At 44.0% G+C, this 20,109-nt stretch overlaps 1 protein-coding gene across 1 annotated transcript; it reads left to right on the top strand.

Moving 5' to 3' along the window:
• Positions 1-1,011: 1,011 nt before the first annotated feature.
• LOC117554636 lies at positions 1,012-3,556 on the top strand. The gene is made up of 2 exons (XM_034229094.1): positions 1,012-1,308; positions 2,013-3,556. Exons 1-2 carry the CDS (start codon positions 1,304-1,306, stop codon positions 3,253-3,255), a joined length of 1,248 nt encoding a protein of 415 aa, XP_034084985.1. The 5' UTR covers positions 1,012-1,303; the 3' UTR covers positions 3,256-3,556.
• Positions 3,557-20,109: the final 16,553 nt, after the last annotated feature.

The raw sequence follows: 20,109 nt of genomic DNA on the forward strand, positions 1-20,109 counted from the left end.
CGAGGCCGTTTTACGTCATTACGCCGAACACGTAAACACTCCGGCTAAATTTGTTTTCCCCCGTGTTCTGCTTGAAAGCAAGTAGGCTTGTTTGAGACGAGTTGCGGCTCGCCTCGAAAGTAGACGAGAATAGCCGATCGCAGCCGGGGGAGGTCTCAAAAAGCTCGCCTGAAGTCGGACAGCTCGGAGTCGGCTTCGTCTTCTTCTTCTCTCGGTTTTTTGGCGAATTGCAAACAACTTTAAGGTGCATACCGCCACCTCCGGAGTCGGCTTGACTCGGTTTGCATTTATAAAGAATGCAAACATGTGTTTAATCGTAATGTCAGATATGTACGAAGTAAATACATTTGTTCCTGCTCAAGATTAGATTCAACTTTATTGTTATTGCACATATTACAGGTACTGAGACAACGAAATGCAGTTTAGCTTCTAACCAGGTGCAACAGGCAGTAAAGTGAAAAGTAATGTTCACAATCTATAGAATAAAATATAGAATGAATTGAATGATGAATAAACAGTGAGGGGTATGAATACACTAGATATCAGCCTGTGAGCAGTATGAACAGTGTGTATGAATATGCTAAGATATATAAAGTATGAAAACGGTAAGCAGTGAAAGTATAGTATAAAATATATGGATATTAATTTAATGACTATAAATATTGTGAATGGAAGTGGCGACGTAAAACTGACACAAAACAACAACAAACTTTTGCCGAGCCAATTGGAGAGTTTCATCACCAGCACGTGGAAAAAACCACCAATGAGCGCTCAGCTCGAGATATCAGCGAGTCGTTTCCCATCAAGCATTACGCTTCCGCAGCCCGTGGAGAGGAACTGCGCCGCCTCGCCGCGCCTCGCTCTCAAGGCTGCGGGCGTCTTTGTCCCGCGAGATTTCAACTTCTCATGTAGGCGGGCCTCCAGAGCAAGTCGGACAAAATGACTAACCATCATGCAACGCACGAGCAAGACGTTGATCGAAATTGCGCAGGTCTCGCTTGTCTCAAACAAGCCTATTACCTGCCTATCTCTAGTATCTGTAGTATCTCTAGTATCTGTATATCTATATATCTGACCATTAGAATCTGTATTTTTTTTTTAACACCGTAGTTTTACAAATTATAGAATAATTAATTACCAGTGTTTTCCAAGTTTACTCGGCAGTTTGTTTCCTTAGCTAACGCTAGCTAAAGCTAGCGCTACTAGTTAGCTACGCAATGGTTTGTTGCTTTGCTCCGGGTTGCAGCCACAGGTCTTCGCATGAAACGTGCTCGTTCTATCGTTTCCCGGCCGGATTCGTGCCATGAGGTAAGCTGACGTTACATTTTTGTCCATGTCACGGTGAAATGTAAATGATGGGTAGTGACTGTATCGCCGTTTTAGAGATGGCGCTGCTGAAAAGACCGCAACATAGGTAAAGATAATGAATAAATCCTATTAAAAACCTGTGTCGCTTATACTGTATGATAAGTCTAATTAGTACAAGCAGCATAACGTTTCACCATGTAACTAAAGATTGTAGTCAGGGAAATCAGTTTGACATATTGAACTAATAACAAATCACCTCTGGCTGGCAGAGAACTCTGCTCCATAGCTTCTCTTGGACGTAAAATCACATGTACATTTTACATTTATATTCAATTTAATATTCCATCCCTCACATACTTTTGTATATATAATAACTTATATTTTCTTTTTATGCTGCTGCAACACAAACATTTCCCAAATTGGGATCAATAAAGTAATATATTATCTTAATTAAGAAATCTAACTATTATAATTAGTGTAGCATCTGACACCTATTTTCAATATGGATTAATCTACCATTTATTTATTTTAGTTCAATTTTGATCTATACAAATGTCAAAATAGTGAAAATGTTCACGAGACTTATCAAAGTGCAAGGTTATATCTTTAGATGTTTTGTTTTAGCCTATGTACTGTATGGCTTAATGCTCTTATATGTGACGGTGTGACTTCCATGAAACTAATATTTTCAATCTTCCCAACAGACCAGCTGACAGGAAGCCCAATGCCTGTTCCCGCATCTGCAGCTGTCATTTTCTTTTACAAAAGAGAAAAAGGCCCGTTTCCTTTAAAGCACAGAATGTAGAAGAGCATTCCTACTGTCTGAGAGGGATAATTGATGGAATGGAGGAAGAAGCTGCGTGTCTAATGACTGAGGAGGAAGCAGGTCCATCAACACAGGCGGCTGCTAATGAAGATCCTCAACCACTATCTGAGAATGCCGAGGAGCAAGCAACCACGGTAGGAGAAAAACTTCAATCTCAGCAAAGACACATAATGCAGCTAGAGATCCAGCTAGAGGAGTCCAAGGCAAAGCAGAGTTACTGCCGTGACAAGTATTCTGCCTCTCAGCTGAGTGAAAAGGTTCTTCGGATGGAGACAGGATTGCCAGATAGAGACACATTCAGTGCTGTGTGTGAGTATGTTGCTCCTTTTGAGGGTTCCATTACATACCCAGAAGGTTGGTTCCCCAAATCACTGAGTCTTGAAGACCAAGTTTTCATGACCCTCGTGAAACTGCGTCATAATTACACACACCTTCATCTGGCTGCACTCTTTCACTGCGGTGAAAGCACTGTCAGAAATGTGATTCTAACATTTATAGAGGTTCTCCATAAATTACTTTTTAAGGACATAATGAGTACTGTTCCCAGCCGGGAGAAAAATAAAACCAGTTTGCCTTCTTCATTTCGGTACATCCAAAACTGCAGAATGATAGTGGATTGTACAGACATCAAAATTGCTATCCCCAAGCAAATGGATATCCAGAAAGAGACCTACTCTGCTTACCGTGGCATGCACTCCTTCAAACTACTGCTGGGGGTAGCACCAAATGCTGTGATCACATACTGCAGCAAACTATACCCAGGATCAACAAGTGACAAAGAAATAGTACGGGATTCTGGTGTTCTTCAGCATTTCAAACCTGGAGATCTGATATTGGCTGACAAGGGATTCTTAATCCAGAACATTCTTCCTGAAGGAGTCACTGTCAACATTCCCCCATTCCTCTGTCATGGCCAACTGACACACAGCGAAGCACAGGCTACAAAGCTTATCGCACAAAATAGGATTCACGTCGAGAGAGCAAATGCTCGTTTGAAAGAATTTAGGATCCTAAAGTTCATTCCATCTCACCTGAGGCACTTCGCAGATAAACTGGTGCAGGTATGTTGCGCACTAGTGAACTTCCAACGTCCTCTCATAAAAGAGGTGGCAGAAAAATAGTGTCTTTTCACATGTAAACACATATGTTTCATACACATCTTTTCAACTCTGTAAGCCCCCCTCTCAATCAACTTCCTCTTGACTGACTTTTCTGTTTATTTTATTTGACTATATTTATTTGTTTGCCTGTCCTTGTTTCTCTACCCTCCCTCATACTGTAAAGCGTCTTTGAGTTGTAGAAAAGCGCTTTATAAATAAAATGTATTATTATTATACTTTGTTTTACATTTTGAGTTCATCATTACACTCAAACTGTCTTTTCATTGGGTGCATTTTATTTCTTTTATTTAGATTCTGCTGTTTAATCAATCCAGAAACATGTTTCATACTTTGTTTTACATTTTGAGTTCATCATTAAACTCAAACAATGTCTTTTAAACTGGGTGCATTTTATTTCTTTTATTTAGGTTCTGTTTAATACACATGTTAATTTGACTCAGATGTGCTGATAATATCTGCAAATATAAATCTTTAAACTTCTTCTTACCTTAAAGTCTGGCCTCTCGGGTAGGCTCATGTTTGTTTTCTGTCTTTCTCTATCAGAAACGTTACTCCAAAGAATGGTTTGTGATTTGGGATTCAGAGGCAGGCTTGAATCAAGAAACCACAATAGTTTTCTGCATGGACTGCCTTTTTTTATTAAGAAATATTATTTTGTAAATATGTTATTCTCTGTAGTCAGAAACCTAACACTCTAACAACCACAACATTGCAAAGGTGAGTAAATGTAAATTAAAAACGATTCACAATTTCTTAAAATTACTATATTTGAAAATGATAGATTTATGATCTTTTTCATCGAACATATGAACGACTCAAACAAGGATCGCAGCAGCTACAAGAAAGATCTTCAAAGGGGAACCATAACATCCTGAAGATGAGTAAATCTTTAAAATATTTAATTTTAACAGCAGTGCTCTCTGAACTCAGAACAAGTCAATTAATATGCCTTTTTGTTTTTCTGTCTTTTTCAGAAAATAACCACAACAGTGACAAAGGTGATTATTCTGGCAGTGCCAGCTTTGGAAGCATGTGGGCCCTTGACAGAAGCAGAAACAGAAGCCCTTGATTTGCAATGCTTCACTAATTGTCATTTCCCTGGCTCCGTAGGGACACTTTACCTCCAGCACAGCGGAAGACCCTACCAGACCATCTGGAGATGCCCCCAACACTCCTGATTGGGAGAGCCACAAACCTAACTCATGGACCTGCATCTGGGTTGCAGTGGTGAATGCCCTGACGCCCTCACATTCATTCATAGTCCCCCACTGTACAGACAAAACACCATCAAGGGCCTGTTGTTGCCCAAGCACCCTGGCAATAAGGGAAGCAGTCACACGCTTTGACCTCAGGACAGCTCCAAAGTTGCTGGCAGTCAACCTTCCTTTCCTGAACAAATGCCAGTTTGGGTTGGTTCGCTGACCAGTGGTAGCCACCTGAATTGCCCTCTGTTGCTCCTCAGACAATGCCATGCTTGCCACAATTGCCTCAGGTCCCTGATGCCCAACAGATTTGAGAATTTCAGGAACAGTAAGTGTTTCCAAGCTGTAGTGTTCCTCTTCTGGCTCGGGGGAGAGAAGCCAAGAAATTCCTGAGAACCTGCCCCCGAGTCTGTCCCTCAGCCAGTCACGATCTTCGGAGGTGGGCTCTCTTGTCAGCGGGTTGAATGAGTTATTGGTTGGAGGAAATAGCTCCTCCACTGAATGTGTACGTTTAGCTGCCTTTGGCTTCTTCCACTGACAGGGGGTGTCAGTGCAGCTGAAATTGTGGATGGCAAAGATAGCTAATGCAGCCGCATGACTGCATTTCCATTCTCCACGTGGGCATTCACATTTCGTGGAGAGAATTCCCTCTTCTCCTGTAGATACCTGTGGTGGTGGGATTGTTTTATTATTTAAAATATATTTACATTTGTAATGCCTTCCCAATTATCCCTTTAATTGTTTATAGCCTACTGTATGTTTATTTCATGGATATTTCTGTGTTTTCTGGTGTGTAATATTTGTAATAAAGATTTCATGTGACACATAAAATGGATTTGTTGATGGGAATTAAAGTCACTAATGTGAATACATTAACTCTAGCTTAACGGTACTCTTGCTATCACTACTCACCGACACTCTATAAACCTTGTCTCTCATGCTAGCCCTGACAACACCGGTAAGCACATCTTCATCTAGGCTGCACTGCTGTACATGTCCTGACTTGTAGTGGTTCTCTCCTCTATCTACACTCTTCTTGTCATCTTTGTAAAATGATATCAGAATGGTAATTGACACAGCCATGACTTCTAGTGAAATTCAGTGTGGCTCAAATGAAAAGCTTTGTTAAAATATGCAAGCGCGCGAAAGTCAGTTGAAACGATCTAAAGTTGGCGTGACGTTGAAGTCGTGCGACCCTGCTGCTGTACTTTTTTGTAGTTCGTTTATAGCATAACGTTAGCATTTTGCTTCTGGCGACTAGATTTATGATTAAAAAATTATAAAAGTAGGATAGACATGTGGATATTATCCGGCTGAACAAAACGTGATCCGTCTCTTAAATGTGTGTCAACCACAGACCTTATTTCGAGCTATTTTCCAAAATCCTATGGAGAAATTGCATTGCTTTTTTGACGAAGGAACCGAAAGGAGTTTACATCCGGGTTTTAGGATGCGTCACTGCGGTTCTCTATAACCACTTCCCTTTGTCTGGAGTTTGTTTCAGCGTTGAATCCGATGGTTAGAGGAGGGTCCGGTCCGATCTGCGGCAAGGTAAGGAGGAGCAGGAGCATAGGCGGAGTTTGACATTTGCTCTGGGGGGGGCAAACTTTTTTACTGACGTCAGTACACAATCCAAACTATTGTGTGGGGTGCTACGGATACAGTAGCAATAAGCGTTCACCACACTGAGTATGACTTTTCCAAATACAAACTGTAGAAGCAAACACAGTAGTGGTGGCTTAAAGCCCACCTCTGCTCCGCGCCGTCCGTTTAGATGAGCCTGGTCAGATTAATAAAAGAAGGAGTTCAAAACACCGGCATAAAAGTTATAACAATAATCTGATTTTAATGGTAAAAAACACAATACGAAATACAGAGTGCCCTGTAACAGAGCACTCCGGGCTCCCCGCTCTACTGCCGTGCGATACAGATATCGGGACCAGCCAGTCAGAAACAGGGGGCATTTTGCATGAATAAACAACAGTATATATGGACATATTTGGGGCGGAGAGTCACTTCACTTCCTTCTTGCACCTGAGTTCACTCCTTTAATTTCCCAAGGAAGATTTCACACAAACTCTATTCTTTCCCAGACAACCAAACATTGTACACAGATATATTGGTACATTACTTCTGAACAGAGCGTGAGTAGACAACGGCAGAGTCAATCTTTATCTTCCACCTAACTTCACTCCTTTAACTTCCCAAGGAAGATTTCACACAAACTATTCCTTCCCAAACAATCAAACATTGTACACAGATATATTGGTGCTTGAGATTATATTGGCCCCCAGAAAGAACCTTGAAAAGAACATGTGGGTGTGTGTGTGTGTGTGTGTGTGTGTATGTGTGTGTATGTGTGTGTGTGTGTTGATATATGGGTCAGTGAGTGTAAGTGAGAAGGTTTATATATATAGGATTACTTTAAAACAGTCCCAAATAATACATGTTCACTTTAATACAGTTCAAGATATTACCTGTTTACTTTAATACAGTTTAGAACAATATCTGTTTACTTTAAAACACAACTCGTCCTGTCATGCAAGCCTAATGCCCGCCGTACACAGACACTCATATGGAAGGGGCGGTCTCTCCCCCCCAACAACAGTGCATTACATAACTGTAAAACGTATCATAACTGTGCACATCTTATACTTATTTGATAACTACTATATCCCTTGGTTACTTGAACACGCTACAATTGTCACGATCACAGGTACAGATCAGAACCCAATAGCACGACTCAGATACAACCAGTGTATAGCAATGTTCAGTTTATTCAGGTCAGGGACAGGCAGGGTCAAAACCAGTAAATCCGTCAGACAGGCAACCAAAACCAGACAGGGAGCAGGCAGGAACTCGAGATCCGTAAACAGGCAGGCAGGGATCAAAAACTGGAGAGCTTGGCGGAAACGACAAGACAATCTGGCAAAGGACAAGTGATAGTGAGGTGGTATAAATACTGTGGAGTGATGAGGGAATGAGTAACAGGTGAGGGGAAGGGCTGGGGAGACCAGGTGAGGGAAGTGAGCTGATTACAAGGGCCTGGAGGAAGGCGGGATCTGATATGACAGGAGAGTTTAGTTGAGCCACCAAACAAACAATAATAGAAGTGTCTAACTTGTGACAGAACCCCCCCCCCTCTATGGACGGCTCCTGACATCCCACGTGGTTGATCGGGATGAGCCTGGTGAAAGTCAGTAATGAGAGATGGGTCAAAGATACTGCGAGCAGGCACACATGAACGCTCTTCAGGGCCATAAACCTCCCAGTGTACCAGGTACTGCAACCCTCTACCACGTCGCCGGGACTTGATGAGGCGACAGACAGTGTAAACAGTCTCCCCGTCGATAGTCCGGGGTGGTGGTGGGGGTCTAGAGGGGGGCTGAAGAGGGCTCACATTAACTGGTTTGATCTTGGACACATGGAAGGTAGGATGAATCCTCATAGAAGGGGGCGGACGCAGGCGGACAGCTGCAGGATTGATGACCCTAGCTATGGGAAATGGGCCTACAAAACGGGGAGACAACTTCTTTGACTCAACTCTGAGAGGGAGATCCCGTGTGGAGAGCCAGACACGTTGCCCTGGGGAGTACTGTGGAGCTGGCTTGCGACGGCGATTGGCGGTCCGTTGATAACGGTCGGAAGAGCGCAGGAGCCTTTAACCACATGCGTCGACATCGGCTTACAAACGCCTGTGCAGATGGGACGCTGGCCTCACGTTCCTGTGCCGGGAAAAGGGGTGGCTGGTATCCGCGGGAGCATTGGAATGGAGAAAGACCAGTAGCAGAACTAGGAAGGGTGTTGTGGGCATACTCAACCCATAGAAGCTGCCTCGACCAGGAGGAGGGAGTGGAGGAGGCTAGACAGCGTAAGGCAGTCTCCATCTCCTGGTTCATTCGCTCTGCTTGACCATTGGACTGGGGATGAAATCCGGACGAGAGACTGACACTGGCTCCCAGCAGCCTGCAAAACTCGGACCAAAAACGAGAAGTAAATTGTGGTCCCCGATCAGAGACAACGTCACTGGGGAGACCATGCAGCCTGAACACATGTTGTAGCATGATTTCAGCCGTTTCCTTGGCAGTAGGTAATTTGGTTAATGGAATAAGCAGAGCAGACTTGGAAAACCGGTCTATGACTGTGAGTATGACTGTGTTACCGTCTGAGGGTGGTAGTCCAGTGACAAAATCCAAGGAGATGTGGGACCAGGGACGATGAGGGATAGGCAAGGGATGAAGAAGACCGGAGGGAGCTTGGCGTGAAGTCTTATTTTGGGAGCAGACTAGGCAAGCAGCAATGAATTCCTTGGTATCCTTCTCCATGGAAGACCACCAAAATCGCTGTCGAATCAGGGCTAGGGACCGTCTCACTCCTGAGTGACAAGCCAGGCGAGAGTTATGACCCCACTGGAGAACCTGGGTACGGAGAGTGTCAGGAACAAACAGACGGTTAACAGGACAGGCACTTGGGGCTGGGTGTTCAGCATGAGAGCGCTTGACCTTATCCTCTACCTCCCAGGTCACCAGACCAATGACACATGTAGAAGCGATGATATTCTCAGTATGAGATGGAGAGCTCTCTGGCTGGAACTGGCGAGACAGGGCGTCAGGTTTGATGTTCTTAGAACCAGGTCTGTATGAAAGAGAAAAATCAAAGCGTGTGAAAAACAGAGCCCACCTGGCTTGACGAGAGTTCAGCCGCTTAGCTGAACGAATGTACTCCAAATTTTTGTGGTCAGTCCAGACCACAAAAGGCTGCTCTGCTCCCTCCAACCAGTGTCTCCATTCTTCCAGGGCAAGTTTCACTGCCAACAGTTCTCGATTTCCAATGTCATAATTCCTTTCCGCTGGGGACAGCTTTCGAGAGAAGAAGGCACACGGGTGTATCTTCTGATCCTCGGCTGACCGTTGAGAAAGAACTGCCCCAACTCCAGTGTCCGACGCATCTACCTCTACAGTAAACTGCCGAGTAGAATCTGGAAAAATCAAAATAGGAGCAGAGGTGAAGCGTGACTTTAAATCACCAAAAGCCCCTTCGGCCACCGAGGACCACCGGAAGGGAATGTTCTGAGAGGTGAGAGCTGTGAGAGGAGCGGCCACCAAACTGTAGTTTTGGATAAACCTCCGGTAGAAGTTGGCAAAACCCAGAAAGCGTTGGAGCTCCTTGCGTGTTGAAGGGCGTGGCCAGTCAGTCACCGCCTTGGTCTTTTCAGGATCCATCTTGATGTTTCCGGTGGAGACCACAAATCCCAGGAACGGGACTTCTGTGGTGTGGAACACACACTTCTCGGCCTTGACAAAGAGGTGGTTCTCCAAGAGCCTCTGGAGGACTAGGCGAACATGGACCACATGCTCCTGTTTTGACTTGGAAAAAATCAAAATGTCATCCAGGTATACAAAAACACAGATATTGAGAAGATCCCGCAGAACATCATTCACCAACCCCTGGAAGACTGCAGGTGCATTGGTGAGTCCAAAAGGCATGACTAAATACTCATAATGTCCACTAGGAGTGTTAAATCCCGTCTTCCACTCGTCCCCCTCCCTGATTCTCACCAAATGGTACGCGTTACGTAGGTCCAGCTTGGTAAAAATAGTAGCGCCTTGTAACAGTTCAAATGCAGAGGAAACAAGTGGAAGGGGGGTACCTGTTCTTGACAGTGATGTTATTGAGTCCTCTGTAGTCAATGCATGGGCGCAGAGTCTTATCCTTCTTACCCACGAAGAAAAAACCTGCACCAGCAGGAGATGATGAAGGCCGGATAAGCCCTGCATCCAAAGAGTCATTGATATACTTCTCCATTGACTTAGTTTCAGGAGCCGATAAAGAAAAAAGTCGACCTCTAGGAGGAGAAGTACCAGGTAACAGGTCAATAGGACAGTCATTAGCACGATGAGGCGGGAGTGAGGTGGCCCGAACCTTGTTAAAGGCCTCTTTAAGGTCCCAGTAATCCTTGGGAACACCGGAAAGGTCTTGACACTCAGAGATAATCGGCTGACTGGAATCAATTGAGGAACTAGATCTTAAGCAGACAGCATGACAATGAGCACTCCACTCTCTAATAGTCCCTGAAACCCAATCTATATGAGGATTATGCCTCCGAGACACCCCAGGTGAATAGGATAATTTTTTTAACTTAAAGGTAACAGCTAGAAATTTCTACAGTTAATTACTTACAATAAGGCAATTGTCTTTTGTATTACAAGTTTTCTGAAATAGCATGTTTAAATATGCAAATTAACCATTATCTCATTAAATATGCACATATTTTAACACATTTCAGGAATCGAAATCTGAACTTTGGATATAGCCAGATTCAAAATTCTTGTTTCATTTTGTAGTCATATTAGTATCTAAGGCTTTTACAGAAGGGATATTGGATATCTCTTTTTATCACTCCATAAATCAGAAAATACTGTCAACAGCCCTAAAATATCAATTTTCGCCATGTTTTTAGGTATACAATGTCGTATAATTCAGGCTATGAATTATATATGAACAAAGCCTTCTGTAAAAGCCTTCATAATATTGATGGGAATATAACTGGAAGGTTTGGTGTATGTACGTGCTACTGAAGTTGCGATTTCGAACTCAGAGTAGGAGAAAAAACTCATTTTGAGAAAACGACCTTTAAAGATTGCAGTGAGGCGCTAGCTAAACCCTCCTGTTCTTTGGATGACAGCTTGCGCATCGACGCACTCCGTGAAGGTATTTCATGTTCAGGGTCATTTTTTTTTTTATAACCTTGCTTCGTGCAAGTGACAATTGTTGGCGTCTTCTCTGTGAACGTTTTTTTCGCCGTTCTTTTGGCATTTTGAGATTTCAATTTCTGGCTGAAAGCTAACCAGGAAGTGTTTTAGCACACCACGTGACGCATCTGAACGAATCACGTTGTCAGAAATTGACACCAGCCAATGAGATTTTGTTTCTTGGTTTAGACCCCTTTGTGCTTTCACGATTGGTTGCTGATACAAAGGAAATGACCATATTTGGATCCGATGAGATTGTGCAGGAGAGACACAGCTTTCCAGCGATACCTCTGTTGACATGGTGCACACAGCGGTCGCGGTACTTTATGTTACGTTAGAATGCTAACTTTTGGTGAATTTAGGAGAAATCTACAGACGCAAATAGACAAACTATAGTAAAATAATCACTTAAATGTGTATTTTGTACGTTTTCCTTCCAAAAGCCTGAAAGAAAACATGTTATGGAATCAAAATAGCACAAAATCTCAAAATTGACCAGTACTTGAAAAACGATGTTTTTGCCTGCCGTGTCTCGCCTTAACCAAGGAAACCCCAAAATGACAGGCTGATGTGGTGCATGGATAAGGTGAAAAGAGAGTGTTTCGCTGTGATTACCTGACATGCTCATTTGAACTGGAGTTGAACGGTGTGTCACTCTGCAGAGAAGACGACCATCTAGAGCTGTAGCAATGATGGGCTTCTCCAAAACCTCCCGACCAAGTCCCATCTGAAAGGCCAATGTTATATCCAAAAGACTGGCATCAGCACCAGAGTCAATAAGAACAGCCACAGTGTGCATTTTCCCCAAGCAGCTCAGCTGAGCATGGGTTAGGGGTCGAGAGGGCATTTCTAAATTCATAATTCGGCTCACCAGCGCCCTCTGGATGACTGGTGAGCCCTGCCTTTTACAGGACAAGAGAAGGCAAGATGACCCTCCTGGCCGCAGTAAAGACAGCAGTTGTCCTGCAGGCGGCGCTGTCGTTCTGCCTCGGAGAGCCGGGTCCGCCCCAGCTGCATTGGTTCAGAAGAGTTAGAAAATCCTCCTCTCACCTGTTCAGTAGCATGCGCTGACGGGGGAGGCGGAGCCTGAGGGGCGACGGAGAAAACCCTCTCTTTCCTCCGCTCCCGCAGACGGCCGTCAATGCGGATGGAGAGAGCCACCAGCTCATGTAAATCAGCAGGAAGGTCCCGAGCTGCCAGTTCGTCTTTAAGGCGATCCGACAGACCGTTGTAGAAGGCATCGAGAAGTGAAGAAGCATTCCAGTTACTCTCGGTGACTATGGTACGAAACTCGATGGAGTAATCGGACACAGATCTCCCTCCTTGCGCCAGGTTAAACAGTCCCCGAGCGACCTCTCTTCCGGGTGTAGCGTGATCAAAGACTTTACGCAGTTCATCGGAGAATAAGCTTACAGATGAGCAGGCAGAGGATTGTCTCTCCCATTCGGCGGTACCCCAGTCTTTAGCTTTGCCCGTGAGAAGAGAGACAATATACGCCACCCGGGATCTTTCTGTTGGGAAGGCGGAAGGCTGAAGCTCGAAGGCGAGGGAACATTGGACCAGGAGTGGTCTGCACGAACCTGGGGCTCCAGAGTAGCGTTCCGGAGGAGGCAGGCGTGCATCCGATGCCGGAGGACTCTGGATTCGAACAGCGGAAGCTGGAGTTAGTTCCGGACTTTGGACCGTAGCAGGAAGGTTCTGAAGATGATCACGGAGATTCACAAAGGTCCGTTCGTGACGAGCGGCCATCTCCTGCATTGCTTCCGCCATGAAGGTAAGCTGCTGCTCGTGGCGTTGTAACACGATATCGTGCGTAGGCGGTTCTGTCGCTGAGTCGGCTGGGTTCATGTTGGCCAGATTGTACTGTCACGATCACAGGTACAGATCAGAACCCAATAGCACGACTCAGATACAACCAGTGTATAGCAATGTTCAGTTTATTCAGGTCAGGGACAGGCAGGGTCAAAACCAGTAAATCCGTCAGACAGGCAACCAAAACCAGACAGGGAGCAAGCAGGAACTCGAGATCCGTAAACAGGCAGGCAGGGATCAAAAACCGGGCAGGACAAAAATCTAGGCTAGAATACAACACTCACTGGAGAGCTTGGCGGAAACGACAAGACAATCTGGCAAAGGACAAGTGATAGTGAGGTGGTATAAATACTTTGGAGTGATGAGGGAATGAGTAACAGGTGAGGGGAAGGGCTGGGGAGACCAGGTGAGGGAAGTGAGCTGATTACAAGGGCCTGGAGGAAGGCGGGATCTGAAATGACAGGAGAGTTTAGTTAAGCCACCAAACAAACAATAATAGAAGTGTCTAACTTGTGACAACAATATTATTAACCAGTGTCCTACCTTAGTGCAGAAGTAGACGCCTTTTTTTACGTTCCGCATATATATCCACTATCCCCTCAGGTGACAGCTGTGCAGTTATGTCGTCCTCAATGTGAAGAACAGCAAGTGAGGAAAATCTTGTTCCTCCCATCGTTGACCGCAGCCAGTTCCGAATTCTCCTCATTGCAGAAAAATTTCTCTCAGAGGTGGCAGATCCAATAGGCAGAGTCAGTGCCAACTGGAGCATCTTGTATAAATTTGGATAGCTCTCCTTTTTAACAGTCTTTCGAAGATGCTCAAGTGCAACAGGTGCGACAGCATAGGCTTTAACAAGGTCCATCTCTACTCCAAGAAGGAGAGGGTGAATTTTGAGCGGCTGTGCGTATTTTTGTACGAGAGGTTCAATTACATTTTTGTCACATTTAAACAGTGCTGCACATGCTCGTGCCAGGTCTATGGACTCTCCCGTGAATCGTTTGTCTAGTTCGTTGATGAGGGTGTCCAGCACAGGGAGATATAGGTGCTGCTGAAATCCAGCTGTATCACTCTGTGACCTTTGTGCGCCACTTTCATCAGTTTCTCTTTGGCCCAAAGTAGTTGTAACCAGGAAACTGTCGAGGGAGGTCGGGGGTTTTGTAGCCCGTTTTCTTTTGGGTGCAAGGGGACTCGGAGTCTGACACTCAAGATCTGCATCCACAGGTACTGCCACGTTGTTGTCCCGGCAGAACTGTTTCACTGATCCCCACGTATCTGCTTGTCTCTGAGATTTGAAGTGCGCCTTCAGGTTGTCGGTAAGCACCACAGCCTCGGAGAGTGTGCAGCTGGAGGACTGTAGGGCCTTGTGCGTAACATGAATCACACGCAGTATGTCTTCAAATACAATAACACATGTAATGAAAGACATTCTGGTCATGTGGGCATAAACGCCACTGGCCTCAGCAGACCACTTGTCTCTCTCGTCACTCATTTCTCTCAAGCACCCTGTAATTGCAGAGTAGTGAGTTTTAACGGAATTCACAGATCGCCACTTGTACGATGAATCGATGATGGTTTGACGGCTCTGCAAATACAGAGTACAGTTTGTCAATGACGTTCAGGAATGTTTTCATGCTGTGGTTGACAGCACAACACTCCACAAGCACCAGATTTAGTTTGTGTATCATGCAGTGCACGTACACTGCGTATGGGTGGGTCTCTTTGATGCGCTGCTGCACACCAGAAACGTGACCAGACATGACGGAGGCACCATCGTAACACTGGGCAACAATTGGGATATGTTTCAGTCCACACATCTCAAGTCCTTTGTTTATTGCTTCCACAATTCCAGCCGCGTTGCGAGATGCTGAGCAATCAATAAAACACAAAAAACGCTCCTTGATTTCAAGCTGCTTTGCATATCTTAAACACACTGATAATTGTTCCGTTTTGCAAGACCTGGCCTCATCTGCAATTATAGAAAAAAATCCAGTAGCCTGCACTTTCTCTACAATTTCTGCACAAACTAAGTTAGCGCATATGTCAATGACTTCGTTCTGGAAATCTGGGGTAGTCGCATTGAAATAGTTGGACTGCATGTTTTTAAAAGCAGAATCCACAAACCTCAAGAAAATTCCCACGCGACTCTGACTCGCTTCCCTCCCGATGCCCACGAAAAGGCAATCCGAGTTTGGACAACAGCCTCACAATATCAACAATTTTGCACAAATAAGATCTGTTCTTCTCAACAGAATCTTCGTGGCTTCGGGAAAGTTTAGCTGCAATAGATCCAGAAGATGCAGTCACTTTATAGTTATCCCATTTAACCAATGCAGTTCAGATGGGCCTGGGAGTGTGCATGTTTCTCCAGTTTGCTGCTTAGTTTTTTCCAGTCACTCAGGCTCTTTCTAAAGGAATCCTCCACACCGCTGTCAGTCTGGAAGTGGCGGCATGAAAAACAGAAGACGGCATCCATTCATACTGAATATTCCAGCCAGGGATAGTTCTTGTAATGGTACGTGGAAAATGATCGTTTTGTTTTCCCAATCATTTTTGAGGGGAATTCGGATAAAGTAGGCTGCTTGGGACAGCTGTGTTTTTCCCCAAGATCATCATGACCCACTGACGGCCCCGGCACCGGTGGTCTCCCTGCTGTGGGGTTAATGCCGTTAGCTGGTCCTGCCAATCCAGAGCTCTCCGCTGTGGGGCTAACGTTAACTGGTTTAGCTAATCCAGAGCTGCTTGTTTGTGTGTCTGCCACTTCACATTCTGACGGCTGCTGGTTGGTAAGGTTAGGCTCAGTCGGTGGCTCTTCTGTTGTTGAAGCTTTACAACACGAAATTGGACGTTTTAAAAATCGCCGAATAACCATTACTGCTAATACAATAGCTGAATCACTTGTATACAAAAAAAGCGAGGGAACTTGTGTCCTTAACCTCACACGTCACACACACACACGTCACAACATGCGACTGCTCAAAAATTAAATTATTTCAAACAAAACATGATATTATTCAGATTTGTATTGTAACAATCATTTTATTACATCTATTAAAATATTGATATACGAAATATTTGTATTCAGGGGTGACGCCAGGGGGTAGCTTGGAGTTGCTATAGCAACTCCAACAATTGGCCTGGCAACGGCTTAGCAACCCCATTGTTTTGTTATGAAAATGTATATATATTTATACACATTCTCGCGAGATCTATCAGGGGTCGTTGTAAGTTAAAGCGCAAACTGTTACTTGGCTAATGTTGTTATAATTCTCAGTATGTGAACACAGATCGAAAATGGAAAGATTTATTTCGTAAACGACCGCGATCTCCAGCCGGTCAACCCAGTGTGTGTGTGTGTCTTTGTGTGTGTGTGTGTGTGTGTGTGTGTGTGTGTGTGTGGTGTGTGTGTGTGTGTGTGTGTGTGTGTGTGTGTGTGTGTGTGTGTGTGTGTGTGTGTGTGTGTGGTGTGTGTGTGTGTGTGTGTGTGTGTGTGTGTGTGTGTGTGTGTGTGTCTGCCTGGCTGTTTGCGGCGTGGTGATGAGGTTAAATGCCACAGCATGCAAGTTGAAACAGTGAACGATCGCTATTGTGTACTTGTACGCTCAGGGTGTAATGGTATTATACAAAAATATTGTAGGAGCACAGAAACAGTGTTCAAATTCTGCTTTTACAAACTTATTTTGGTTGTGCTTACCTTGCAAAGTAATGTTATAAGTGTCAAAGGAATGTTTTAATGTAAATATGAATGATAATATTGTAGCGTGTCCAAGTTAATAGTGATGTCAGTTATCAGATGTGCAGTTTAGTACATTTGTAAAGTTATTTAGGCAATGTTGTTGTTGGTGGGAGTTAGGGAGAGACTGCCCCTTCCAGGTGTGTGTGAGCATTTTCCGGTGTGTGTGTGTCTGTGTGTGTATGCGTGTGTGTGTGTGTGTGTGTGTGTGTGTGTGTGTGTGTGTGTGTGTGTGTGTGTGTGTGTGTGTGTGTGTGTGTGTGTGTGTGTGTGTGTGTGTGTGTGTGTGTGTGTGTGTGTGTGTGTGTGTGTGTGTGTGTGTGTGTGTGTGTGTGTGTGTGTGTGTGTGTGTGTGTGTGGAGGGAGGGAGGGAGAGATCGAAAGATCGAGAGAGACTCCTTCTGCAACCTCCCAAACTTTATTTTTATCTGTGCATTGTTATTTGTGCTTGAGCAACATTTTACTTGAACTTTATTTCAATGAAATTAGTTGTAATTATTGTCCTACACAGGCGGCCAGCAGCCACAACATCCATCTGTGCCGGCCCCCAGGTCAAGATCTACCGTGGCTCAAGGGCCTTCACCAGAGCCATCACCACCAAGGACCAGCAGACCATCATCACTACAGCTGCCTCCACCTCCATCTGCGGCTGCCACCAGGTCAAGATACACCTCAGCACAAAGGCTCCACCACAGCCATCACCTTCAACCCAGCCAGCAAGGAGGTCTCGTGGAGGTCTCGTATAGCACTTGTACACCCCACCTACACAGCAGCCCATCATGCACCATCACCCCCACCTACACAGCAGCCAGACCCACTGTCTTGGAAGACAGACAAAGACCTTGACACTGTCTTGACATTTATAATGAATAGTTGGTTGAAAGTTCTGATGTTCAATATTGTAAATAGTGAGATTATCCAGTTTCTTATATTTATATAAATAGTTGGTTGAAAAAAACATATTTATAATAAATTGTTGGTTGAAAAAAAAAAGGTTGAATGCTCAATTTGTATTTGTACACATCACATGAACCTTGGTATGTAATATGAAGTCATTATTCAGTCCTGATGTATCTCAGTCCCTGCTGTGGTGAAAGTAGAGTGATAAACACCTATTTTACTCAAAATTTGAATTTAATGTTTTTCATTTTAGACATGAATAACACATTTATATACAGTGTAATTCAAATATTGCACTGCTTTTGTGATCCTAGGACTTTGTTAACCAAATCTAAAACACAAAAACAATTCGATCACATGAGTAAATTTGTGTTTTCACAAGAGTTTTGAAGATTTTCCAAAAATCGGATTTCACATTTTAAGCTACTTATCTCATCAAACAGTGCTCTAAGGTGAGCAATATGCATATATAGCAAGACAGAGATTGTCCTGAACATTTTGATATGTAACACATGTTAGAAGAAATACATTTAAAAGGTGATTTAAGAAAACATCTAAAAATCGAGAAAATACCCTTAGACTCCAGAGGGTTAAGAATGGTAAAACTGCGCCCCCTGGGTTGTCATTCCTAAATTATGAATGACAGCTTGTGGAAAGTTTGCTAGACTACTGGTTGCATGGCAACTAGGCATCTCGCGAGTTGCAGTAATTGGTTAGTACAATAAAGAAAGGATATGTTTTGGAATTATTTTGTGTTCCGTTTTTTCTTGGGCGGTCCTCAATCCAATATTGGGTACCTAAATTGGCCCTCACTCATCAAAACTTTGAGAACCCCTGCCATAGACAATGAAACAGTGTGCCTTTTCCTTCCCCACATCTGGTGCACGTGTCTGGGATATTAGCGTTACATTTATTCAGTTTTTCTGGTGTAATATACACTCTCATTAGCCACTTGTATTGCAGAAGCTTTAGACGCGTATTACCCGTCTGTGTTTGGGCTGCCTTACAAGCTGTGCTCCACTGTTCCAATGTTAGATTTTCCTGTAAGTCATTTTTCCAGGCATTGAGTCTAGAGTTCGAGGATTCTGAGGAGAACGCCAGCAGGAGATCATAGAATTCAGATATGATGCCCTTCCCAAAGGGGTTTTTAATTAAAACTTTCTCCAATATGGACAGAGGAGGGGCCAGCATGAGTCGGTCCTGGTTTGCTCCTACAAAGCTCCTGAGTTGCAAATATTTATAAAAAAATGTTTACGAGGGATATCGTATTTACTGACAAGTTCCTCAAATGATAAAAACTTCCCATTATCACTTCCAAACAAGTCTTTTAACTGTCCCACCCCCTTTTCAGCCCATAGTCTAAAACCTCCATCGGCATTCCCTGGCGCAAAAAGAGTATTTCCCCAGATCGGGCTGAACCAGGAGCGAGAAGAAGGTTCGTTCATATTTTTTTTAACCTCCTACCAAACACCAATTCTATTTTTAACTATAGGGTTAGTTGTAGTTTTTTAAAGGTTTTTAGGGTTGTCAGAATATAGATAAGTGGGAAGTGGGAGTTTTAAGGAGCAAGACTCAACATCCCTCCACACCGGAGGCCTCTCCTCTGTGTAGTAAAACATCAATGTTCTCAGCTGAGCTGCCCAGTAGTACCACAACATGTTAGGGAACTGTAATCCTCCTCTATCATAAGGCAAGTACAAGAGAGATAAACGGAGCCTGGGGCGTCTGTTATTCCATATAAAATTACTAAACATTTTCTTCATTCTAGGAAATCAATCTGGTGGGGGTGGCAGGGGGATGTTTTGAAATAAATATTGTGAGGGATTAATTTTGTCTTTACTTAAGATATTTGACTTTTCGGCCTGTTGACGTTTTACGACCAGGCCGAAGTCTGTTATCTGTCTTAAGGAAGGGGAAGCCTCAAGCTGTTGCTGACCTTACCAGTTTTATGACCGGTCAACTCTCGGGCACAAGAGCCATAGAGTCAGATAAAGTGATTCAGTGCTTCCAGGTGTTCACAGATGCCTTCCCCAATATGTGGGTTGACTCCCTGTAAACTGGTTAAAAGGTCTGCCAAGATGAGAGGCTGATTCAGAATTGACATGGCAACCCACCTGTGCAGTCAGAACTTTCTGATGCTGTGACTTGTGATATGAATTCTCCGGCCGATGCTTGTAATGACTCTCCATTGCTACAGAAGTTTCCCTTACAAATTGGCGTTGTCGGCAGGATACCAACATATCTTCAGAGACTGGTAAGTGTAATTTCAAATCCACATTTGGACATTGCCTTACCAGAATCTGTGATTGACGGTATCCTAAAATTACCTGTGAAACTGAGCGGTTGTGTTTAATTTTTGGTTAATGAACATTTGGCTGATTGCCTCTGTGCATGCTGCTTGGGACGAAATTACCATACAAGCATGCACAGCTTATGTTCAGAGTAACCTTAAAGAAAT

The sequence above is a fragment of the Gymnodraco acuticeps genome, unplaced genomic scaffold (genome assembly GCF_902827175.1).
Source record: "Gymnodraco acuticeps unplaced genomic scaffold, fGymAcu1.1, whole genome shotgun sequence".
In the NCBI taxonomy this organism is placed as follows: domain Eukaryota; kingdom Metazoa; phylum Chordata; class Actinopteri; order Perciformes; family Bathydraconidae; genus Gymnodraco; species Gymnodraco acuticeps.